Below are 26,721 nucleotides of genomic sequence, written 5' to 3' on the forward strand. Positions count from 1 at the left end.
TTGTCCTGTTGAAAAATAAATGATGGTCCAACTAAACGCAAACCAGATAGAATAGGCATGCCGCTGCAAGATGCTGTGGTAGCCATGCTGGTTCAGTATGCCTTCAATTTTAAATAAATCCCCAACAGTGTCACCAGCAAAGCACCCCCACACCATCACACCTCCTCCTCCATGCTTCACAGTGGGAACCAGGCATGTAGAGACCATCCATTCACCTTTTCTGCGTCGCACAAAGACACGGTGGTTGGAACCAAAGATCTCAAATTTGGACTCATCAGACCGAAGCACAGATTTCCACTGGTCTAATGTCCATTCCTTGTGTTCTTTAGCCCAAACAAGTCTCTTCTACATGTTGCCTGTCCTTAGCAGTGGTTTCCTAGCAGATATTCTACCATGAAGGCCTGATTCACGCAGTCTCCTCGTAACAGTTGTTCTAGAGATGTGTCTGCTGCTAGAACTCTGTGTGGCATTGACCTGGTCTCTAATCTGAGCTGCTGTTAACCTGCGATTTCTGAGGCTAGTGACTCCGGTGAACTTATCCTCCGCAGCAGAGGTGACTCTTGGTCTTCCTTTCCTGGGACGGTCCGCATGTGAGCCAGTTTCTTTGTAGCGTTTGATGGTTTTTGAGACTGCACTTGGGGACACTTTCAAAGCTTTCCCAATTTTTCAGACTGACTGACCTTCATTTCTTAAAGTAATGATGGCCACTCGTTTTTCTTTACTTTTCTGCTTTTTTCTTGCCATAATACAAATTCTAACAGTCTATTCAGTAGGACTATCAGCTGTGTATCCACCTGACTTCTCCACAACACAACTGATGGTCCCAACCCCATTTATAAGGCAAGAAATGCCACTTATTAAACCTGACAGGGAACACCTGTGAGGGGAAAACCATTTCAGGTGACTACCTCTTGAAGCTCATCAAGAGAATGCCAAGAGTGTGCAAAGCAGGAATCACAGCAAAAGGTGGCTACTTTGAAGAACCTAGAATATGACATATTTTCAGCTGTGTCACACTTGATGGTTATGTACTATACTTCCACATGTGTTACTTCATAGTTTGGATGCCTTCAGTGTGAATCTACAATGTTCATAGTCATGAAAACAAAGAAAACTCTTTGAATGAAAAGGTGTGTCCACACTTTTGGTCTGTACTGTACATTTAATAGTACTTTTTCACCTAATTGTTGGTACTTTTTCAATTGCAAAGTACTGAACAGTTGTTTTAAAGAGAAGATGCAAGAAGTTATAAATCAGGATGATACCATTTATTGGCTAACTACAAATGAATAAGAATAAGCAAGCTTTCGGCCTTGCAGCCTTCGTCGGGCTTATATCCTGTTAGTTTGCAGGCTGGTGGTACAGACAGCTTATATACATGCAACATCTCAGGAGAAAAAGAGAATTGTATCTGGCCCCTGGTGTCACCTTATTAGGTTAGGCCAGTGATGACTAACCTTGGCACAACAAGCTGTGGTGGAACTACAAGTCCAATGAGGCATTGCAATAATCTGACAGCTCTAAGCACAACTCGGTGGAGGCAGAGGCATGATGGGATTTGTAGTTTTGTCAGAGCTGGAGTGCCAAGGTTAGCCATCACTGGGTTAGGCCGTATCCAGGAGGATAGTACGGCACCTGAATTCCTCCACTATCTTATCGGAAGGCGTTTCTCCTGATTCTCTTCAGTCTCTCATCGCCTGTCCTTTGGACCTTCACAGCTGACTTTCCAGAGGAAGGGAGGAAAGATCTCTTCAGTCTGTTCACACAAAACACAAGACAACATTCATTCTAGAGAAATTCTAAAGAAATGCAAAGAAGGCAAGAATAATAATGCCTTTATTTGTCAGGAGATCAGGCGACAGCCCCACCTCCCTCAGCGGGGTGGAGAAATACTGAGTCAATGCTTCAGCTTTATCTCAGCTTCACAACAATCATGCAGTGGCTGGGAGGGCGGAGCCCATCCTGTCCGCAAATAACTACACCCCACACTGGGAGTACGGAGCCAGTTCTGTCAGCTGACACAAATACACAACCCACACTGAAAGGGCGGAGCTGGGATCGGGCATGTCGGCTGACATGAGTGTAAGCCCCATGCTGGGAGGACGGAGCTGAGATCGGGCCCGTCAGCTGTCAATAGTGTAAGCCCCATGCCGGGAGGCGGAGCTGAGATCAGGCCTGTCAGCTGACATGAGTGTACATCCTATGCCGGGAGGGCGGAGATGGGATCAGGCCTGTCAGCTGACATGAGTGTACGCCCCATGCCAGGAGGCGGAGCTGAGATCAGGCCTGTCAGCTGACTTGAGTGTACATCCTATGCCGGGAGGGCGGAGCTGGGATCAGGCCTGTCAGCTGACATGAGTGTATGCCCCATGCCAGGAGGCGGAGCTGAGATCAGGCCTGTCAGCTGACTTGAGTGTACATCCTATGCCGGGAGGGCGGAGCTGAGATCGGACCTGTTAGCTGGCACCAATGTAAACCCCCATACAGCAGCCATCTTGCTGAAATGTTAGGCTAAGTTTGCAGTGAAAATTCAAAGACTTTAAGGCATAAAAACTTTATTACATGCCTTGTCATGCGCCCTTGGTATGCATAGCAAAGTATGGGGTCAGCAGAACTCTGCTACAATGCATGAGTGAGCTGACAATAGCTGACCAATGGGGAAACATGGAAAGTTCCTTCACCTGAGCTGTGCACTGCATTGTGTTAAAGCTCACAGCAATGTTGTCAGCGTAACATGGCCTTCAACACCTCAGAGTAGCAATTATGTGGTTGCAAGAGGTGCAATTTGTCCAGTCCAAACATCTCTGGTGTGGTGGTCTGGGCAGATGTCGGGGTGAGGTCACTGGCATCTCTGGTGTGGTGGTCTGGGCAGATGTGAGGTGAGGTCATTATCTCTGGTGTGGTGGTCTGGGCAGATGTGAGGTGAGGTCACTATTATCTGGTGTGGTGGCCTGGGCAGATGTGGTGGTGAGGGCACTGGCATCTCTGGTGTGGTGGTCTGGGCAGATGTGGGGGTGAGGTCTCTGGCATTTCTGGTGTGGTGGTCTGGGAAGATGTGAGGTGAGGTCACTGGCATCTGTGGTGTGGTGGTCGGGGCAGATGTGGGGGTGAGGTCATTATCTCTGGTGTGGTGGTCTGGGCAGATGTGAGGTGAGGGCACTGGCATCTCTGGTGTGGTGGTCTGGGCAGATGTGAGGTGAGGTCACTATTATCTCTTGTGTGGTGGTCTGGGCAGATGTGAGGCTGAGGTCACTGGCATCTCTGGTGTGGTGGTCTGGGCAGATGTGAGGTGAGGTCATTATCTCTGGTGTGGTGGTCTGGGCAGATGTGAGGTGAGGTCACTATTATCTGGTGTGGTGGCCTGGGCAGATGTGGTGGTGAGGGCACTGGCATCTCTGGTGTGGTGGTCTGGGCAGATGTGGGGGTGAGGTCTCTGGCATTTCTGGTGTGGTGGTCTGGGAAGATGTGAGGTGAGGTCACTGGCATCTGTGGTGTGGTGGTCGGGGCAGATGTGGGGGTGAGGTCATTATCTCTGGTGTGGTGGTCTGGGCAGATGTGAGGTGAGGGCACTGGCATCTCTGGTGTGGTGGTCTGGGCAGATGTGAGGTGAGGTCACTATTATCTCTTGTGTGGTGGTCTGGGCAGATGTGAGGCTGAGGTCACTGGCATCTCTGGTGTGGTGGTCTGGGCAGATGTGAGGTGAGGTCACTATTATCTCTGGTGTGGTGGTCTGGGCAGATGTCGGGGTGAGGTCACTGGCATCTCTGGTGTGGTGGTCTGGGCAGATGTGGGGGTGAGGTCACTGGCATCACTGGTGTGGTGGTCTGGGCAGATGTGAGGCTGAGGTCACTGGCATCTCTGGTGTGGTGGTCTGTGCAGATGTGAGGCTGAGGTCACTGGCATCTCTGGTGTGGTGGTCTGTGCAGATGTGAGGCTGAGGTCACTGGCATCTCTGGTGTGGTGGTCTGGGCAGATGTGAGGTGAGGTCACTATTATCTCTGGTGTGGTGGTCTGGGCAGATGTCGGGGTGAGGTCACTATTATCTCTGGTGTGGTGGTCTGGGTAGATGTGAGGTGAGGTCACTGGCATCTCTGGTGTGGTGGTCTAGGCAGATGTGGGGGTGAGGTCTCTGGCATTTCTGGTGTGGTGGTCTGGGAAGATGTGAGGTGAGGTCACTGGCATCTCTGGTGTGGTGGTCTGGGCAGATGTGGGGGTGAGGTCACTGGCATCTCTGGTGTGGTGGTCTGGGCAGATGTGGGGGTGAGGTCATTATCTCTGGTGTGGTGGTCTGGGCAGATGTGAGGTGAGGGCACTGGCATCTCTGGTGTGGTGGTCTGGGCAGATGTGAGGTGAGGTCACTATTATCTCTTGTGTGGTGGTCTGGGCAGATGTGAGGCTGAGGTCACTGGCATCTCTGGTGTGGTGGTCTGGGCAGATGTGAGGTGAGGTCACTATTATCTCTGGTGTGGTGGTCTGGGCAGATGTGAGGTGAGGGCACTGGCATCTCTGGTGTGGTGGTCTGGGCAGATGTGAGGTGAGGTCACTATTATCTCTGGTGTGGTGGTCTGGGCAGATGTGGGGGTGAGTGCACTGGCATCTCTGGTGTGGTGGTCTGAGCAGATGTCGGGGTGAGGTCACTGGCATCTCTGGTGTGGTGGTCTGGGCAGATGTGGGGGTGAGGTCACTGGCATCACTGGTGTGGTGGTCTGGGCAGATGTGGGGGTGAGGTCACTGGCATCACTGGTGTGGTGGTCTGGGCAGATGTGAGGCTGAGGTCACTGGCATCTCTGGTGTGGTGGTTTGTGCAGATGTGAGGCTGAGGTCACTGGCATCTCTGGTGTGGTGGTCTGTGCAGATGTGAGGCTGAGGTCACTGGCATCTCTGGTGTGGTGGTCTGGGCAGATGTGAGGTGAGGTCACTGGCATCTCTGGTGTGGTGGTCTGGGCAGATGTCGGGGTGAGGTCACTGACATCACTGGTGTGGTGGTCTGGGCAGATGTGAGGTGAGGTCACTATTATCTCTGGTGTGGTGGTCTGGGCAGATGTGAGGTGAGATCACTATTATCTCTGGTGTGGTGGTCTGGGCAGATGTCGGGGTGAGGTAACTGGCATCTCTGGTGTGGTGGTTTGGGCAGATGTGGGGGTGAGGTCATTATCTCTGGTGTGGTGGTCTGGGCAGATGTGGGGGTGAGGTCATTATCTCTGGTGTGGTGGTCTGGGCAGATGTGAGGTGAGGTCATTATCTCTGGTGTGGTGGTCTGGTCAGATGTGGGGGTGAGTGCACTGGCATCTCTGGTGTGGTGGTCTGGGCAGATGTGAGGTGAGGTCATTATCTCTGGTGTGGTGGTCTGGTCAGATGTGGGGGTGAGGTCACTGGCATCTCTGGTGTGGTGGTCTGGGCAGATGTCGGGGTGAGGTCACTGGCATCTCTGGTGTGGTGGTCTGGGCAGATGTGAGGTGAGGTCACTATTATCTCTGGTGTGGTGGTCTGGGTAGATGTGAGGCTGAGGTCACTGGCATCTCTGGTGTGGTGGTCTGGGCAGATGTGAGGTGAGGTCACTATTATCTCTAGTGTGGTGGTCTGGGCAGATGTGAGGTGAGGTCACTATTTTCTCTGGTGTGGTGGTCTGGGCAGATGTCGGGGTGAGGTCACTATTATCTCTGGTGTGGTGGTCTGGGTAGATGTCGGGGTGAGGGCACTGGCATCTCTGGTGTGGTGGTCTGGGCAGATGTGGGGGTGAGTGCACTGGCATCTCTGGTGTGGTGGTCTGGGCAGATGTCGGGGTGAGGTCACTATTATCTCTGGTGTGGTGGTCTGGGTAGATGTGAGGTGAGGTCACTATTATCTCTGGTGTGGTGGTCTGGGCAGATGTGAGGTGAGGTCATTATTATCTCTGGCGTGTTAGTCTGGGCAGATGTCGGGGTGAGGTCACTGGCATCTCTGGTGTGGTGGTCTGGGCAGATGTGAGGTGAGGGCACTGGCATCTCTGGTGTGGTGGTCTGGGCAGATGTGGGGGTAAGGTCACTGGCATCTCTGGTGTGGTGGTCTGGGCAGATGTGGGGGTGAGGGCACTGGCATCTCTGGTGTTGTGGTCTGGGCAGATGTCGGGGTGAGGTCACTGGCATCTCTGGTGTGGTGGTCTGGGCAGATGTGGGGGTGAGGGTACTGGCATCTCTGGTGTGGTGGTCTGGGTAGATGTGAGGTTAGGGCACTGGCATCTCTGGTGTGGTGGTCTGGGCAGATGTGGGGGTGAGGGCACTGGCATCTCTGGTGTGGTGGTCTGGGCAGATGTGGGCGTGAGGGCACTGGCATCTCTGGTGTGGTGGTCTGGGTAGATGTGAGGTGAGGGCACTGGCATCTCTGGTGTGGTGGTCTGGGCAGATGTGGGGGTCAGGTCACTGGCATCTCTGGTGTGGTGGTCCGGGCAGATGTGGGGGTGAGGGCACTGGCATCTCTGGTGTGGTGGTCTGGGCTGATGTGGGGGTGAGGTCATTATCTCTGGTGTGGTGGTCTGGGCTGATGTGGGGCTGAGGTCATTATCTCTGGTGTGTTGGTCTGGGCAGATGTGGGGGTGAGGTCATTATTATCTCTGGTGTGGTGGTCTGGGCTGATGTGGGGCTGAGGTCATTATCTCTGGTGTGGTGGTCTGGGCTGATGTGGGGCTGAGGTCATTATCTCTGGTGTGGTGGTCTGTGCTGATGTGGGGCTGAGGTCATTATCTCTGGTGTGGTGGTCTGGGCTGATGTCACTGACATCTACAATATAAATAATGTCTCTGATTAGTGCAGTCATTTTTCTGGCCCTCCAGCAGCAGATAAGGAATGTAAAGAAGGTGGAACAGGAAGCTGACGAAACACGCCCTCAGATGGTCCTTCATAAACACCGCAGTCCAGTCGGCCAACCGTCCATCCATAGATCGCACATACAGTGCGGCACATACAATACTGCCCACATCTCGAGATTTATCCTCTGACTGGGCCCATTCAATCTCTGGCTCCACTGACACAGCAGATATCCTAGAAGTAATCCGGAAATGTGTTCTGGAGCAGAATAATCACCAAAACCACCAGGGCGGCACTGAAGAGGAGGACCAGCCACACAGGGAAACTCTCTAGAGGCAAGAAATCGGAGACACCAATCAAAAAAGTTGAATGCCAGGAAACAATTTCTACTGTTCACTAACAGGCTGTGAAGACTCCTTCCCCACCTACACTATATCCACCCTCCATCCAACATGGACAAGACTTCTACTTGTCATAAACAGCCTCCTAGGTCTCCCCTTCCACCTACACTATATCCACCCTCCATCCAACATGAACAAGACTTCTACTTGTCATAAACAGCCCCCTATGGCTCCCCTTCCACCTACACTATATCCACCCTCCACCCAACATGGACAAGACTTCTACTTGTCATAAACAGCCTCCTATGGCTCCCCTTCCACCTACACTATATCCACCCTCCATCCAACATGGACAAGACTTCTACTTGTCATAAACAGCCCCCTTTGGCTCCCCTTCCACCTACACTATATCCACCCTCCATCCAACATGAACAAGACTTCTACTTGTCATAAACAGCCTCCTATGGCTCCCCTTCCACCTACACTATATCCACCTTCCATCAAACATGGACAAGACTTCTACTTGTCATACACAGCCTCCTAGGGCTCCCCTTCCACCTACACTATATCCACCCTCCATCCAACATGGACAAGACTTCTACTTGTCATAAACAGCCCCCTATGGATCTTCTCCCACCTACACTATATCCACCCCCCATCCAACATGGACAAGACTTCTACTTGTCATAAACAGCCCCCCATGGATCTTCTTCCACCTACACTATATCCACCCCCCATCTAACATGGACAAGACTTCTACTTGTCATAAACAGCCCCCTATGGATCTTCTTCCACCTACACTATATCCACCCTCCATCCAACATGGACAAGACTTCTACTTGTCATAAACAGCCCCCTAGGGCTCCCCTTCCACCTACACTATATCCACCCTCCATCCAACATGAACAAGACTTCTACTTGTCATAAACAGCCTCCTAGAGCTCCCCTTCCACCTACACTATATCCACCCTCCATCCAACATGGACAAGACTTCTACTTGTCATAAACAGCCCCCTATGGATCTTCTCCCACCTACACTATATCCACCCTCCATCCAACATGGACAAGACTTCTACTTGTCATAAACAGCCCCCTAGGGTTCCCCTTCCACCTACACTATATCCACCCTCCATCCAACATGGACAAGACTTCTACTTGTCATAAACAGCCTCCTATGGATCTTCTTCCACCTACACTATATCCACCCTCCATCCAACATGGACAAGACTTCTACTTGTCATAAACAGCCTCCTAGGGCTCCCCTTCCACCTACACTATATCCACCCTCCATCCAACATGGAGAAGACTTCTACTTGTCATAAACAGCCCCCTAGGGCTCCCCTTCCACCTACACTATATCCACCCTCCATCCAACATGGACAAGACTTCTACTTGTCATAAACAGTCCCCTATGGCTCCCCTTCCACCTACACTATATCCACCCTCCATCCAACATGAACAAGACTACTTGTCATAAACAGCCTTCTATGGCTCCCCTTCCACCTACACTATATCCACCCTCCATCCAACATGGACAAGACTTCTACTTGTCATAAACAGCCTCCTAGGGCTCCCCTTCCACCTACACTATATCCACCCTCCATCCAACATGAACAATACTTCTACTTGTCATAAACAGCCTCCTAGGGCTCCCCTTCCATCTACACTATATCCACCCTCCATCCAACATGAACAAGACTTCTACTTGTCATAAACAGCCTCCTAGGGCTCCCCTTCCACCTACACTATTATCCACCCTCCATCCAACATGAACAAGACTTCTACTTGTCATAAACAGCCTCCTAGGGCTCCCCTTCCACCTACACTATTATCCACCCTCCATCCAACATGAACAAGACTTCTACTTGTCATAAACATCCCCCTAGGGCTCCCCTTCCACCTACACTATATCCACCCTCCATCCAACATGAACAAGACTTCTACTTGTCATAAACAGCCCCCTGTGGCTCTCCTTCCACCTACACTATATCCACCCTCCATCCAACATGAACAAGACTTCTACTTGTCATGAACAGCCCCCTATGGATCTTCTCCCACCTACACTATATCCACCCTCCGTCCAACATGGACAAGACTTCTACTTGTCATAAACAGCCCCCTATGGATCTTCTCCCACCTACACTATATCCACCCTCCATCCAACATCAACAAGACTTCTACTTGTCATAAACAGCCCCCTATGGCTCCCCTTCCACCTACACTATACCCACCCTCCATCCAACATGAACAAGACTTCTACTTGTCATAAACAGCCCCCTATGGATCTTCTTCCACCTACAGTATATCCACCCTCCATCCAACATGAACAAGACTTCTACTTGTCATAAACAGCCTAATAAGAATCCTATTCCACCTACACTACAATCACATTCTATCCCAAACCAACTATGAAATAAGTTTCAGCTTTTCAAAACAGGTCTCCTATGACTCCTCTCCCATCTACACTACAATCATCATGTCCTCCAACCATCCGGGACACAGGCCTCCCTGCTTCATAGATGGGTTCCAGGTGATATTTTCCCATCTATAATACAGTCACCATCTCCCTCACATGGCCAAGACACAAGCTTCTGGGATTCCACCTCTCATATACACTACAGCCATCATGTCCTCCAACAAGCCAGGACACAGGCTTCTGGGATTCCTCTCTCATCTACACTACAGCCATCATGTCCTCCAACTAGCCAGGACACAGGCTTCTGGGATTCCTCTCTCATCTACACTACAGCCATCATGTCCTCCAACCAGCCAGGACACGGGCTTCTGGGATTCCCCTCCATCTACACTACAGTCATCACATCCTCCAACCAGCAAGAACACAGGTTTCTGGGATTCTTCTCCAATCTACACTACAGAGATCACATCCTCCAATCAGCCAGGACACAGCTTTCTGGGAATCCTATTCAATCTACCTTACAGTCATCATGTCCTCCAATCAGCCAGGACACAGGCTTCTGGGATTCCTCTCCCATCTACCCCACAGTCATCACATCCTCCAACCAGCCAGGACACTGGCTTCTGGGATTCCTCTACCACCTACCCTACAGCCATCACGTCCTCCAACCAGCCAGGACACAGGCTTCTGGGATTCCTCTCCCATCTACACTACAGTCATCACGTCTTCCAACCAGCCAGGACACAGGATTCTGGGATTACTCTCCCATCTACCCCACAGTCATCACCTCCTCCAACCAGCCAGGACACAGGATTCTGGGATTCCTCTACCACCTACCCTACAGCCATCACGTCCTCCAACCAGCTGGGACACTGGCTTCTGGGATTCCTCTACCATCTACCCCACAGTCATCACGTCCTCCAACCAGCCAGGACACAGGCTTCTGGGAATCTAGGAATCCTCTCCCATCTACACTACAGTCATCACATCCTCCAACCAGCCAGGACACGGGCTTCTGGGATTCCTCTCCCGCCTACCCTACAGGCATCACGTCATCCAACCAGCCAGGACACAGGCTTCTGGGATTCCTCTCCCACCTATACTACAGTCATCACGTCCTCCAACCAGCCAGGACACAGGCTTCTGGGATTCCTCTCCCACCTATACTACAGTCATCACGTCCTCCAACCAGCCAGGACACAGGCTTCTGGAATTCCTCTCCCATCTACACTACAGTCATCACGTCCTCCAACCAGCCAGGACACAGGCTTCTGGGATTCCTCTCCCATCTACCCCACAGTCATCACGCCCTCCAACCAGCCAGGATACAGGCTTCTGGGATTCCTCTCCCATCTACACTACAGTCATCATGTCCTCCAACCAGCCAGGACACAGGCTTCTGGGATTCCTCTCCCATCTACACTACAGTCATCACATCCTCCAACCAGCCAGGACACATGCTTCTGGGATTCCTCTTTCCCACCTATACTACAGTCATCATGTCTTCCAACCAGCCAGGACACAGGCTTTTGGGATTCCTCTCCCATCTACACTACAGTCATCACGCCCTCCAACCAGCCAGGATACAGGCTTCTAGGATTCCTCTCCCATCTACACTACAGTCATCATGTCCTCCAACCAGCCAGGACACAGGCTTCAGGGATTCCTCTCCCATCTACACTACAGTCATCACATGCTCCAACCAGCCAGGACACAGGCTTCAGGGATTCCTCTCCCACCTTCACTACAGTCATCATGTCCTCCAACCAGCCAGGACACAGGCTTCTGGGAATTCCTCTCCTATCTACCTGCTTCATAGATGGGATACTGGGGATTCCTCTCCCATCCACACTACAGTCACCAAATTACCCAACTGCAAAAGATTCCATGTTACATAATCCAGCTCCTGGGGCATCTCTCCCATCTACACAACATGAATCCCCTCCCCAACTGTAGAGGACCCAGGCTTCCTTGGTTCATAACAGGCCCCGGAGTTCCTCTCTCATCTACGCTATAGTCTTATAGGACAAGGGGCCATGACTTACTTCTGTTGGGCACCACGTGTAGCTTGCAGCGACTGTCCACAGCCACACTTAACATGGCAGTCTCATTGTCTCCACGCAGCGCTCTCCCTTGTGCGGTGTCAGGAAAGAAGGCAAGGTCTGTCACTACAATTCCATGAGCCTCAGTCACATGGTACAGCCTCTACAGGAAAGAAGACAAGAAGACACAGTGTGGGCCGGACTGTCTCGTCACAGCAGCGTGGGCTGACTACGGTCTGATCTCCTCTCAGTGGGCTATTCACCTACCTGCAGGGAAAAGGAGATGTATATAGCCACAGATCCGGTGACAGAGCCCAGGCCCAGGAACGTCCCGCAGTCACTGAAAAACACACATTATTTACGGAGCGAAAGCAAACACCTCCCCTCCATCCATCTACAGCCGAAAGTCAGAGGTATCTCTTCACATTGCCGGGTGTGAGAGAAGGGGAAATCACCTGACAGGAAATTACCTCATTACTGCATGGCTGGGCCAGAGAGATGGGGAACTCACCTGACAGCCAGGCAGGAAATGACCTCATTACCACATGGCTCGGTCAGCAGTGGTAGAAAGCTGAGTCCATCCCACTTGGTGATGTAACAGGGCGGAGCTCTGCGTTCCCTTTTATGGGGGATCTGAACAGTGTAGAGACGAAGAGCTTTCTTCTGATCCGTGACTTTTCCAAACCTGTGAAGATCATGTGATATACACACGTGTTACTAGAAGCGTCCGGTGGGAAATATCATACAGATACAGTCAGGGAATGAAGTATGGGATCCCTTGCTGAAGAAATGAGCAATCTATAACTGATGGCAGGTTCAGAATAAAAACAGAACAACCCTCAGAAACCCAGTGCCTCAAAGTCAGAGCTTGATGTGCATTGTAATGAGTGAAATAAGTATCTGAACCCCGATCAGTCAGCAAGATTTCAGGCTCCCAGGTGTCTTCACTGTATGCAGGTGATGAGCTGAGGAGCACTTTCTGCAAGGACTTCTAATCCCAGCTTGTTTCAGGACCTGCATAAAAAAAGACACCTGTCCAGAAGCAAGCAATCAGATTCCAAACTAGCAACCATGGACAAGAAGACCAGAGTTGTCCAAGAACGTCAGGGATAAGACTAATACATGGTGGAACCAACGTCCTTCAAACTGCCAAGCATTATGCTGGAGAACTCGTAAACAGCTCCAGACAAAATCCTCCTAATCCACAGACATACCTTCTCTGGCCAATCTAAGTTGTCTCCAGCCCTAATGTTCAGACAATAGAAGCTCACCACATCAGTAGGGCACATAAGAGTCTTTGTTATGCTGCCACCCTTCAAATGTATCTAAAATGTCCATTATGTTACCCTAAAGTGATGGCATAATAAACCACAGAGGCCAGGCATGGTCCAGGTAACTAGGTGGACTTGGTTAATGATCCCTCACCTGGAACAAAAGGCCTTCCCATTGGTTCCACCAGGGATTTATTATGGCTTCTAGGAAGGAATAATCATACCAGGTACATGAAAAACAGTGGAAGACGACTGTAACCCAATTGTCTTGTAATCGTTCCACTTTCCCATCCCTCCCGAGAAGAGATCTCAATTGCCTCCAGCAGGCTGAGGTCGGATGAGACTGCTACTCACTATATACCAGTCACGACTGATGTGTGTAAGCACCACAGAGCTCCACCAGAGTGTAGAGTTTTAACTTAACCTACAAAAGAGCAGGTATCTTTCCTTACCACCAGCGTCACACCACACACACAGACCAGCCAATAACATCCATAGAACAAGAAACGCCTGGAATGTATCAGCTTCTAAGGAATTCCTACCTGCTTTTGAGACACCAGATCTCTTGAAATGAAAGTTGCAAATAGAGTTGGCACTCCACTGGCTAGACTGGTCAGATTCACATTAATATTATCAGGGTAGTATGATTTACTCAATATACCAACAAGTGTACCAGATGACTTATAGTAAAATATACTGGTGAAACGCATTTCATTAATTCTGGCAAATGGAGCAAAAATATAGCGTTCACATGTGTATCTCCATGGAAAGGACATCAACATTTAGAAACTAGATCTTTGCCGAATTAGTGAAAAAGCTGTAAATATGGTTACCCACTGTTCTCCGAGCTAGGAACCCCAACACTGTTCTCCGAGCTAGGAATCTCTCCGTTCTCCGAGCTAGGAACCCCAACACTGTTCTCTGAGCTAGGAACCCCAACACTGTTCTCAGAGCTAGGAACCCCAACACTGTTCTCCGAGCTAGGAACCCCAACACTGTTCTCCGAGCTAGGAACCCCAACACTGTGCTCCGAGCTAGGAACCCCAACACTGTGCTCCGAGCTAGGAATCTCTCCGTTCTCCGAGCTAGGAACCCCAACACTGTTCTCAGAGCTAGAAACCCCAACACTGTTCTCAGAGCTAGGAATCTCTCCGTTCTCCAAGCTAGGAACCCCAACACTGTTCTCAGAGCTAGGAACCCCAACACTGTTCTCAGAGCTAGGAATCTCTCCGTTCTCCGAGCTAGGAACCCCAACACTGTTCTCCGAGCTAGGAACCCCAACACTGTTCTCAGAGCTAGAAACCCCAACACTGTTCTCAGAGCTAGGAACCCCCAACACTGTTCTCAGAGCTAGGAACCCCAACACTGTTCTCAGAGCTAGGAATCTCCGTTCTCCGAGCTAGGAACCCCAACACTGTTCTCAGAGCTAGGAACCCCAACACTGTGCTCCGAGCTAGGAACCCCAACACTGTTCTCAGAGCTAGGAACCCCAACACTGTTCTCAGAGCTAGGAACCCCAACACTGTTCTCCGAGCTAGGAATCTCTTCCTGTGCTCCGAGCTAGGAATCTCTCCCTGTGCTCCGAGCTAGGAACCCCAACACTGTTCTCAGAGCTAGGAACCCCAACACTGTTCTCAGAGCTAGGAACCCCAACACTGTTCTCAGAGCTAGGAATCTCTCCCTGTGCTCCGAGCTAGGAACCCCAACACTGTTCTCAGAGCTAGGAACCCCAACACTGTTCTCAGAGCTAGGAACCCCAACACTGTTCTCAGAGCTAGGAATCTCTCCGTTCTCCGAGCTAGGAACCCCAACACTGTTCTCAGAGCTAGGAACCCCAACACTGTTCTCAGAGCTAGGAACCCCAACACTGTTCTCAGAGCTAGGAACCCCAACACTGTTCTCAGAGCTAGGAACCCCAACACTGTTCTCCGAGCTAGGAATCTCTCCCTGTTCGCAGAGCTAGGAACCCCAACAATGTTTTCCGAGCTAGGAATCTCTCCCTATGCTCCGAGCTAGGAACCCCAACACTGTTCTCCGAGCTAGGAACCCCAACACTGTTCTCCGAGCTAGGAACCCCAACACTGTTCTCCGAGCTAGGAACCCCAACACTGTTCTCCGAGCTAGGAACCCCAACACTGTTCTCAGAGCTAGGAACCCCAACACTGTTCTCAGAGCTAGGAACCCCAACACTGTTCTCCAAGCTAGGAATCTCTCCCTGTTCTCCGAGCTAGGAACCCCAACACTGTTCTCCGAGCTAGGAATCCCTCCCTGTTCTCCGAGCTAGGAACCCCAACACTGTTCTCCGAGCTAGGAATCTCTCCCTGTTCTCCGAGCTAGGAACCCCAACACTGTTCTCCGAGCTAGGAATCTCTCCCTGTTCTCCGAGCGAGGAACCCCAACACTGTTCTCCGAGCTAGGAATCCCTACCTGTTCTCAGAGCTAGGAACCCCAACACTGTTCTCCGAGCTAGGAATCTCTCCCTGTTCTCCGAGCTAGGAACCCCAACACTGTTCTCAGAGCTAGGAACCCCAACACTGTTCTCCGAGCTAGGAACCCCAACACTGTTCTCAGAGCTAGGAACCCCAACACTGTTCTCCGAGCTAGGAATCTCTCCCTGTTCTCCGAGCTAGGAACCCCAACACTGTTCTCCGAGCTAGGAACCCCAACACTGTTCTCCAAGCTAGGAACCCCAACACTGTGCTCCGAGCTAGTAACCCCAACACTGTTCTCCGAGCTAGGAACCCCAACACTGTGCTCCGAGCTAGGAACCCCAACACTGTTCTCCGAGCTAGGAATCTCTCCCTGGTTCTCCGAGCTAGAACCCCAACACTGTTCTCCGAGCTAGGAATCTCTCCCTGTTCACCAAGCTAGGAACCCCAACACTGTTCTCCGAGCTAGGAATCTCTCCCTGTTCACCAAGCTAGAAACCCCAACACTGTTCTCCGAGCTAGGAATCTCTCTCTGTTCTCCGAGGTAGGAACCCCCAACACTGTTCTTCGAGCTAGGAATCTCTCCCTGTTCTCCGAGCTAGGAACCCCAACACTGTTCTCCGAGCTAGGAATCCCTCCCTGTTCTCCGAGCTAGGAACCCCAACAATGTTCTCCGAGCTAGGAATCTCTCCCTGTTCTCCGAGCTAGGAACCCTAACACTGTTCTCAGAGCTAGGAACTCCAACACTGTTCTCAGAGCTAGGAATCTCTCCATTCTCCAAGCTAGGAACCCCAACACTGTTCTCCGAGCTAGGAACCCCAACACTGTGCTCCGAGCTAGGAACCCCAACACTGTTCTCAGAGCTAGGAACCCCAACACTGTTCTCCGAGCTAGGAATCTCTCCCTGTGCTCCGAGCTAGGAACCCCAACACTGTTCTCCGAGCTAGGAACCCCCAACACTGTTCTCAGAGCTAGGAATCTCTCCCTGTGCTCCGAGCTAGGAACCCCAACACCGTTCTCCGAGCTATGAGCCCCAACACTGTGCACCGAGCTAGGAACCCCAACACTGTTCTCAGAGCTAGGAATCTCTCCCTGTTCTCCGAGCTAGGAACCCCAACACTGTTCTCCGAGCTAGGAATCTCTCCCTGTTCTCCGAGCTAGGAACCCCAACACTGTTCTCCGAGCTAGGAACCCCAACACTGTTCTCCGAGCTAGGAACCCCAACACTGTTCTCCGAGCTAGGAACCCCAACACTGTTCTCCGAGCTAGGAACCCCAACACTGTTCTCCGAGCTAGGAATCTCTCCCTGTTCTCCGAGCTAGGAACCCCAACACTGTTCTCCGAGCAAGGAATCTCTCCCTGTTCACCGAGCTAGGAACCTCAACACTGTTCTCCGAGCTAGGAATCCCTCCCTGTTCTCCGAGCTAGGAACCCCAACACTGTTCTCCGAGCTAGGAATCTCTCCCTGTTCACCAAGCTAGGAACCCCAAAACTGTTCTCCGAGCTAGGAATTTCTCCCTGTTCTCCGAGCTAGGAACCCCCAACACTGTTCTCCGAGCTAGGAACCCCAACACTGTTCTCCGAGCTAGGAATCTCTCCCTGGTCTCCGAGCTAGGAACCCCAACACTGTTCTCCGAGCTAGGAATCTCTCCCTGTTCACCAAGCTAGCAATCCCTGCGTTAACCAAGCTAGGAATCTCTCCCTGTTCTCCGAGCTAGGAACCCCAACACTGTTCTCAGAGCTAGGAATCTCTCCCTGTTCACCAAGCTAAGAACCCCAACACTGTTCTCCGAGCTAGGAATCTCTTCCTGTTCACCGAGCTAGGAACCCCAACACTGTTCTCCGAGCTAGGAATCCCTCTCTGTTCACAGAGCTAGGAACCCCCAACACTGTTCTCTGAGCTAGGAATCCCTCCCTGTTCACCGAGCTAGGAACCCCAACACTGTTCTCCAAGCTAGGAACCCCAACACTGTTCTCCGAGCTAGGAACCCCAACACTTTTCTCCGAGCTAGGAACCCCAACACTGTTCTCCGAGCTAGGAACCCCAACACTGTTCTCCGAGCTAGGAACCCCAACACTGTTCTCCGAGCTAGGAACCCCAACACTGTTCTCCGAGCTAGGAACCCCAACACTGTTCTCCGAGCTAGGAACCCCAAAACTGTTCTCCGAGCTAGGAATCTCTTCCTTTTCACCAAGCTAGGAATCTCTCCCTGTTCACCAAGCTAGGAATCTCTCCCTGTTCACCAAGCTAGGAATCTCTCCCTGTTCACCAAGCTAGGAATCTCTCCCTGTTCACCAAGCTAGGAACCCCAACACTGTTCTCCGAGCTAGGAATCTCTCCCTGTTCACCAAGCTAGGAATCTCTCCCTGTTCACCGAGCTAGGAACCCCAACACTGTTCTCCGAGCTAGGAATCCCTCCCTGTTCTCCGAGCTAGGAACCCCCCCAACACTGGTCTCCGAGCTAGGAACCCCAACACTGGTCTCCGAGCAAGGAATCCCTCTCTGTTCACTGAGCTAGGAACCCCCAACACTGTTCTCTGAGCTAGGAATCCCTCCCTGTTCACCGAGCTAGGAACCCCAACACTGTTCTCCAAGCTAGGAACCCCAACACTGTTCTCCGAGCTAGGAACCTCAACACTGTTCTCCGAGCTAGGAACCTCAACACTGTTCTCCGAGCTAGGAACCCCAACACTGTTCTCCGAGCTAGGAACCCCAACACTGTTCTCCGAGCTAGGAACCCCAACACTGTTCTCCGAGCTAGGAACCCCAACACTGTTCTCCGAGCTAGGAACCCCAACACTGTTCTCCGAGCTAGGAACCCCAACACTGTTCTCCGAGCTAGGAACCCCAACACTGTTCTCCGAGCTAGGAACCCCAACACTGTTCTCCGAGCTAGGAATCTCTCCCTGTTCACCAAGCTAGGAACCCCAACACTGTTCTCCGAGCTAGGAACCCCCAACACTGTTCTCCGAGCTAGGAACCCCAAAACTGTTCTCCGAGCTAGGAATCTCTCCCTGGTCTCCGAGCTAGGAACCCCAACACTGTTCTCCGAGCTAGGAATCTCTCCCTGTTCACCAAGCTAGGAACCCCAACACTGTTCTCCGAGCTAGGAATCTCTCCCTGTTCACCAAGCTAGGAATCTCTCCCTGTTCTCCGAGCTAGGAACACCAACACTGTTCTCAGAGCTAGGAATCTCTCCCTGTTCACCAAGCTAAGAACCCCAACACTGTTCTCCGAGCTAGGAATCTCTCCCTGTTCACCGAGCTAGGAACCCCAACACTGTTCTCCGAGCTAGGAATCCCTCCCTGTTCTCCGAGCTAGGAACCCCCAACACTGGTCTCCGAGCTAGAAACCCCCAACACTGGTCTCCGAGCTAGAAACCCCAACACTGGTCTCCGAGCAAGGAATCCCTCTCTGTTCACTGAGCTAGGAATCCCCAACACTGTTCTCTGAGCTAGGAATCCCTCCCTGTTCACCGAGCTAGGAACCCCAACACTGTTCTCCAAGCTAGGAACCCCAACACTGTTCTCCGAGCTAGGAACCCCAAAACTGTTCTCCGAGCTAGGAACCCCAACACTGTTCTCCGAGCTAGGAACCCCAACACTGTTCTCCGAGCTAGGAACCCCAACACTGTTCTCCGAGCTAGGAATCTCTCCCTGTTCACCAAGCTAGGAATCTCTCCCTGTTCACCAAGCTAGGAATCTCTCCCTGTTCACCAAGCTAGGAATCTCTCCCTGTTCACCAAGCTAGGAATCTCTCCCTGTTCACCAAGCTAGGAATCTCTCCCTGTTCACCAAGCTAGGAATCTCTCCCTGTTCACCAAGCTAGGAATCTCTCCCTGTTCTCTGAGCTAGGAATCCCCCCCTGTTCTACAAGCTAGGAATCTCTCCCTGTTCACCAAGCTAGGAATCTCTCCCTGTTCACCAAGCTAGGAATCTCTCCCTGTTCACCAAGCTAGGAATCTCTCCCTGTTCACCAAGCTAGGAACCCCAAAACTGTTCTCCGAGCTAGGAATTTCTCCCTGTTCTCCGAGCTAGGAACCCCCAACACTGTTCTCCGAGCTAGGAACCCCAACACTGTTCTCCGAGCTAGGAATCTCTCCCTGGTCTCCGAGCTAGGAACCCCAACACTGTTCTCCGAGCTAGGAATCTCTCCCTGTTCACCAAGCTAGCAATCCCTGCGTTAACCAAGCTAGGAATCTCTCCCTGTTCTCCGAGCTAGGAACCCCAACACTGTTCTCAGAGCTAGGAATCTCTCCCTGTTCACCAAGCTAAGAACCCCAACACTGTTCTCCGAGCTAGGAATCTCTTCCTGTTCACCGAGCTAGGAACCCCAACACTGTTCTCCGAGCTAGGAATCCCTCTCTGTTCACAGAGCTAGGAACCCCCAACACTGTTCTCTGAGCTAGGAATCCCTCCCTGTTCACCGAGCTAGGAACCCCAACACTGTTCTCCAAGCTAGGAACCCCAACACTGTTCTCCGAGCTAGGAACCCCAACACTTTTCTCCGAGCTAGGAACCCCAACACTGTTCTCCGAGCTAGGAACCCCAACACTGTTCTCCGAGCTAGGAACCCCAACACTGTTCTCCGAGCTAGGAACCCCAACACTGTTCTCCGAGCTAGGAACCCCAACACTGTTCTCCGAGCTAGGAACCCCAAAACTGTTCTCCGAGCTAGGAATCTCTTCCTTTTCACCAAGCTAGGAATCTCTCCCTGTTCACCAAGCTAGGAATCTCTCCCTGTTCACCAAGCTAGGAATCTCTCCCTGTTCACCAAGCTAGGAATCTCTCCCTGTTCACCAAGCTAGGAACCCCAACACTGTTCTCCGAGCTAGGAATCTCTCCCTGTTCACCAAGCTAGGAATCTCTCCCTGTTCACCGAGCTAGGAACCCCAACACTGTTCTCCGAGCTAGGAATCCCTCCCTGTTCTCCGAGCTAGGAACCCCCCCAACACTGGTCTCCGAGCTAGGAACCCCAACACTGGTCTCCGAGCAAGGAATCCCTCTCTGTTCACTGAGCTAGGAACCCCCAACACTGTTCTCTGAGCTAGGAATCCCTCCCTGTTCACCGAGCTAGGAACCCCAACACTGTTCTCCAAGCTAGGAACCCCAACACTGTTCTCCGAGCTAGGAACCTCAACACTGTTCTCCGAGCTAGGAACCTCAACACTGTTCTCCGAGCTAGGAACCCCAACACTGTTCTCCGAGCTAGGAACCCCAACACTGTTCTCCGAGCTAGGAACCCCAACACTGTTCTCCGAGCTAGGAACCCCAACACTGTTCTCCGAGCTAGGAACCCCAACACTGTTCTCCGAGCTAGGAACCCCAACACTGTTCTCCGAGCTAGGAACCCCAACACTGTTCTCCGAGCTAGGAACCCCAACACTGTTCTCCGAGCTAGGAATCTCTCCCTGTTCACCAAGCTAGGAACCCCAACACTGTTCTCCGAGCTAGGAACCCCCAACACTGTTCTCCGAGCTAGGAACCCCAAAACTGTTCTCCGAGCTAGGAATCTCTCCCTGGTCTCCGAGCTAGGAACCCCAACACTGTTCTCCGAGCTAGGAATCTCTCCCTGTTCACCAAGCTAGGAACCCCAACACTGTTCTCCGAGCTAGGAATCTCTCCCTGTTCACCAAGCTAGGAATCTCTCCCTGTTCTCCGAGCTAGGAACACCAACACTGTTCTCAGAGCTAGGAATCTCTCCCTGTTCACCAAGCTAAGAACCCCAACACTGTTCTCCGAGCTAGGAATCTCTCCCTGTTCACCGAGCTAGGAACCCCAACACTGTTCTCCGAGCTAGGAATCCCTCCCTGTTCTCCGAGCTAGGAACCCCCAACACTGGTCTCCGAGCTAGAAACCCCCAACACTGGTCTCCGAGCTAGAAACCCCAACACTGGTCTCCGAGCAAGGAATCCCTCTCTGTTCACTGAGCTAGGAATCCCCAACACTGTTCTCTGAGCTAGGAATCCCTCCCTGTTCACCGAGCTAGGAACCCCAACACTGTTCTCCAAGCTAGGAACCCCAACACTGTTCTCCGAGCTAGGAACCCCAAAACTGTTCTCCGAGCTAGGAACCCCAACACTGTTCTCCGAGCTAGGAACCCCAACACTGTTCTCCGAGCTAGGAACCCCAACACTGTTCTCCGAGCTAGGAATCTCTCCCTGTTCACCAAGCTAGGAATCTCTCCCTGTTCACCAAGCTAGGAATCTCTCCCTGTTCACCAAGCTAGGAATCTCTCCCTGTTCACCAAGCTAGGAATCTCTCCCTGTTCACCAAGCTAGGAATCTCTCCCTGTTCACCAAGCTAGGAATCTCTCCCTGTTCACCAAGCTAGGAATCTCTCCCTGTTCTCTGAGCTAGGAATCCCCCCCTGTTCTACAAGCTAGGAATCTCTCCCTGTTCACCAAGCTAGGAATCTCTCCCTGTTCACCAAGCTAGGAATCTCTCCCTGTTCACCAAGCTAGGAATCTCTCCCTGTTCACCAAGCTAGGAATCTCTCCCTGTTCACCAAGCTAGGAATCTCTCCCTGTTCACCAAGCTAGGAATCTCTCCCTGTTCTACAAGCTAGGAATCTCTCCCTGTTCACCGAGCTAGGAATCTCTCCCTTTTCTTCGAGCTAGGAACCCCACACCCTGTTCTCTGAGCTAGGAACTCCTCCCTGTTCTCCGAACTAGGAATCTCTCCCTGGTCTCCAAGCTAGGAACCCCCTCCCTCAGATCTAGGAACCCCTCTCTGTTCTCCAAGCTAGTAACCCCTCCCTGTTTTCAGAGCTAGGAACCCCACACCCTGTTCACCGAGCTAGGACCCCTATAGGATGCCCACATGCCCCCAACCCAGAAACATGTCCCCTGTATTGTCCTCACCCCAAGTACAGCGGCACAGGGCTCACCTGCATGCCCGGTATTTGTACATCTTGTCAGGGATGTTGGGAAGATTTTCAGTCCATTGTAGTTCAGAGAGGAGCTGGTCTTTCTCCCACACACAACAGCGGAAATCCTCCCCCACCGTCACCACCTGCGGAGCAGAGACCTCCGTATATCACCGATCTCTGTAGAACACCCCACTGTATAACTTTGTGCTATACATTTCTATGCATTTCCTCCTCTGTCATGTTTTCATGGGCTTTGGAATGTGCTGATGAGAGTGATTTGGGTGGTCTTGTAGATAAGAGATGGCGCTGAATTAAGCCTCGTAAACATGCCTGACAAAAGCTGGCCAAGAGGGCTGGTAACTACCGCCTCAGCCAATAGGCGTGTGTACAAAGGCCCCCAACTCCCGATCATTGCCTGACGGATCAACTTGGCCATACGCATCGTTCCAACCCCCAAATTAACAGTACACATTGGTAGATACACAGCTGACGTGTCTGTACAGGTCGCCATATGGTGTCGCCGAAGGGGAGGCGACATCAATCAAGAGGTGTGTACGTCTGTACAGGCCGCCCAGCGGTGTTGCCGAAGGGGAGGCAACGTCAGTCAACAGGTGTGTACACACTTTTATTACCATAAGTCTACCTAGCCTTGAATTATAATCACTTCCTCAACCAACACCTCTGATAATATTTAAAGAGTAACTGTTAGGCAGAAAATACCGAATACATTCTCTACTGCAGGCTAATAGAGCAGTAGAAAGGATGCTAACCCAGGCAATGTAAACATTCAAAATCATTCTTACTTTAGTATATTTCTCTCCTCATGTCCCAGTCTCTAAAAGTGAACGCAAGCCGCAGAGAGAGTGACAGGCATGCTGAATCAGCCTGATTGGCTGATGCCTCTGTCACTGTCCTCTGCCCCCCTCCTCCAGTGGCATGTCCGCGCCCCCCCCCCGCCGTTCTGCCGCCCGCCGTCGCCGCATTCTCCTTTTTCCCCGCACTGAGCTTTGGAGGAAGGATAAAGGTGGTGCACACACACACACAGACTCCCGGAATAATGGTTCCAGGCGCTGCAGTATCCTACACTCTGCACTAGTGCAGAGAATAGATGGGAACGACAGCGCTTGGATCCATTATTAGGTGAGTCTGTGTGTGGCTGCTGCATTTATTCCTCCCTGCTGTGCTCAGAGTCAGTGCGGGGAGGAGGGGGATGCGGGGGGGGGGGGGGGAAGAAGATCTAGCCGGACACAAGATGGCCCCTGCCAGCAACAGGAACCTTCTAATATATAAATATGATTACAACTGAAATGAAAACTTTGACACCCAGATACATCTGTCATGTAAGTAGAGCATGTATTTATCTACTTATGTATGTGTTTTTTTGAGGGGGCATTTTGGAGCTAACAGTTGCTCTTTAAGGACTAACTATCCTCATCTACTCAGATATTCATTCATGCATGCCCAATAGTTCCACATCTGTAAGGACTCAATCGGGGTCAAGGTAGAATTATAATATGTCATTTGGAGCACATAACTGCTGGTTCGAGCCTTCCTCGGCAGACATATTGTATGGTCTCCTGTACAATAAATAAACCTATACTATACTTCCAAGAGACTAGTGATATTTCTCAACACTGCCCTTCAGCTTCCCACCATGAAGTGCTCCAGGCTACCTTTCCCACCCCAGCCCCCCATCAGAGAAGAGAATTGGCCATATTGTCCCCAGTGGTACCTTACTGCCGGGACTGATGGTGATGTCCTCAATCTCCCCCTGGTGGGCTCTGAAATCGTACAGCTTCTTCATTGCCGGGAACTGCAAAAGAGGCAAAAACACCAGAAGACCATCATTCAGGGAGAAGCTACAAGTGACCGGCCGGTAAGGCCATATCTGAGGAAATCTTCATTTATTCACAAAATATTTCTGAAATCAGTGACATTCCCTTATTCCATGTTCACCACATAACATGCCACCGCAGCCTCGGTCACTATGCTACACGCCTGTATTCTCGTGACAGTGATGTGACGGCACCGCAGCGTCTGTCGCCATGCTACTCGCCTGTACTCCCGTGATGTGACGGCACTGCAGCCTCGGTCACTATGCTACACGCCTGTATTCTCGTGACAGTGATGTGACGGCACCGCAGCGTCTGTCGCCATGCTACTCGCCTGTACTCCCGTGATGTGACGGCACCGCAGCATCTGTCGCCATGCTACTCGCCTGTACTCCCGTGATGTGACGGCACTGCAGCGTCTGTCGCCATGCTACTCACCTGTATTCCCGTAATGTGACGGCACCGCAGCCTCGGTCACTATGCTACTCGCCTGTACTCCTGTGATGTGACGGCACCACAGCGTCTGTCGCCATGCTACTCGCCTGTACTCCCGTGATGTGACGGCACCGCAGCCTCGGTCACTATGCTACACGCCTGTATTCTCGTGACAGTGATGTGACGGCACCGCAGCGTCTGTCGCCATGCTACTCGCCTGTACTCCCGTGATGTGACGGCACCGCAGCATCTGTCGCCATGCTACTCGCCTGTACTCCCGTGATGTGACGGCACTGCAGCGTCTGTCGCCATGCTACTCACCTGTATTCCCGTAATGTGACGGCACCGCAGCCTCGGTCACTATGCTACTCGCCTGTACTCCCGTGATGTGACGGCACCGCAGCATCTGTCGCCATGCTACTCGCCTGTACTCCCGTGATGTGACGGCACCGCAGCGTCTGTCGCCATGCTACTCGCCTGTACTCCCGTGATGTGACGGCACCGCAGCCTCGGTCACTATGCTACACGCCTGTATTCTCGTGACAGTGATGTGACGGCACCGCAGCGTCTGTCGCCATGCTACTCGCCTGTACTCCTGTGATGTGACGGCACCGCAGCGTCTGTCGCCATGCTACTCGCCTGTACTCCCGTGATGTGACGGCACCGCAGCGTCTGTCGCCATGCTACTCGCTGTACTCCTGTGATGTGACAGCACCGCAGCGTCTGTCGCCATGCTACTCGCCTGTACTCCCGTGATGTGACGGCACCGCAGCGTCTGTCGCCATGCTACTCGCCTGTACTCCTGTGATGTGACAGCACCGCAGCGTCTGTCGCCATGCTACTCGCCTGTATTCCCGTGAAGAGACGGCACCGCAGCGTCTGTCGCCATGCTACTCGCCTGTACTCCCGTGATGTGACGGCACCGCAGCATCTGTCGCCATGCTACTCGCCTGTACTCCTGTGATGTGACGGCACCGCAGCGTCTGTCGCCATGCTACTCGCCTGTACTCCCGTGATGTGACGGCACCGCAGCCTCGGTCACTATGCTACTCGCCTGTATTCTCATGACAGTGATGTGACGGCACCGCAGCGTCTGTCGCCATGCTACTCGCCTGTACTCCTGTGATGTGACGGCACCGCAGCGTCTGTCGCCACGCTACTCGCCTGTACTCCCGTGATGTGACGGCACCGCAGCGTCTGTCGCCATGCTACTCGCCTGTACTCCCGTGATGTGACGGCACCGCAGCATCTGTCGCCATGCTACTCGCCTGTATTCCCGTGAAGAGACGGCACCGCAGCCTCGGTCACTATGCTACTCGCCTGTATTCTCGTGACAGTGATGTGACGGCACCGCAGCGTCTGTCGCCATGCTACTCGCCTGTACTCCCGTGATGTGACGGCACCGCAGCGTCTGTCGCCATGCTACTCGACCTGTATTCCCGTGATGAGACGGCACCGCAGCGTCTGTCGCCATGCTACTCGCCTGTACTCCCGTGATGTGACGGCACCGCAGCGTCTGTCGCCATGCTACTCGCCTGTACTCCTGTGATGTGACGGCACCGCAGCGTCTGTCGCCATGCTACTCGCCTGTATTCCCGTGAAGAGACGGCACCGCAGCGTCTGACGCTATGCTACTCGACCTGTATTCCCGTGATGAGACGGCACCGCAGCCTCTGTCGCCATGCTACTCGCCTGTATTCCCATGACGGTGATGTGACGGCACCGCAGCGTCTGTCGCCATGCTACTCGCCTGTACTCCCGTGATGTGACGGCACCGCAGCGTCTGTCGCCATGCTACTCGACCTGTATTCCCGTGATGTGACGGCACCGCAGCGTCTGTCGCCATGCTACTCGCCTGTACTCCCGTGATGTGACGGCACCGCAGCGTCTGTCGCCATGCTACTCGCCTGTACTCCTGTGATGTGACGGCACCGCAGCGTCTGTCGCCATGCTACTCGCCTGTATTCCCGTGAAGAGACGGCACCGCAGCGTCTGACGCTATGCTACTCGACCTGTATTCCCGTGATGAGACGGCACCGCAGCGTCTGTCGCCATGCTACTCGCCTGTATTCCCATGACGGTGATGTGACGGCACCGCAGCGTCTGTCGCCATGCTACTCGCCTGTATTCCCGTAATGTGACGGCACCGCAGCCTCTGTCACCCTGCTACTCGCCTGTATTCCCGTGATGTGACGGCACCGCAGCGTCTGTCGCCATGCTACTCGCCTGTACTCCCGTGATGTGACGGCACCGCAGCGTCTGTCGCCATGCTACTCGCCTGTACTCCCGTGATGTGACGGCAC

At 52.4% G+C, this 26,721-nt stretch overlaps 1 protein-coding gene across 3 annotated transcripts in view; it reads right to left on the reverse strand.

Moving 5' to 3' along the window:
* Window positions 1-1,332: 1,332 nt before the first annotated feature.
* Window positions 1,333-26,721, reverse strand: part of PREB (prolactin regulatory element binding) — a 61,923-nt gene continuing 36,534 nt past the window's right edge. For 2 of the 3 annotated variants that reach the window (XM_068279795.1, XM_068279796.1), the window contains exons 5-10: window positions 23,884-23,964; window positions 22,170-22,294; window positions 12,093-12,266; window positions 11,849-11,921; window positions 11,585-11,744; window positions 1,820-7,111 (exon numbers count right to left, since the gene is read on the reverse strand). In XM_068279795.1, the coding sequence (XP_068135896.1) occupies window positions 7,017-7,111; window positions 11,585-11,744; window positions 11,849-11,921; window positions 12,093-12,266; window positions 22,170-22,294; window positions 23,884-23,964 (708 nt within the window). In that variant the 3' untranslated portion in view covers window positions 1,820-7,016. Of the gene's footprint in view, window positions 1,757-1,819; window positions 7,112-11,584; window positions 11,745-11,848; window positions 11,922-12,092; window positions 12,267-22,169; window positions 22,295-23,883; window positions 23,965-26,721 lie in introns of those variants that run through there. The other variant, XM_068279797.1, reaches the window with a different exon arrangement.

This window comes from Hyperolius riggenbachi, chromosome 4 (genome assembly GCF_040937935.1).
Source record: "Hyperolius riggenbachi isolate aHypRig1 chromosome 4, aHypRig1.pri, whole genome shotgun sequence".
Classification (NCBI taxonomy): domain Eukaryota; kingdom Metazoa; phylum Chordata; class Amphibia; order Anura; family Hyperoliidae; genus Hyperolius; species Hyperolius riggenbachi.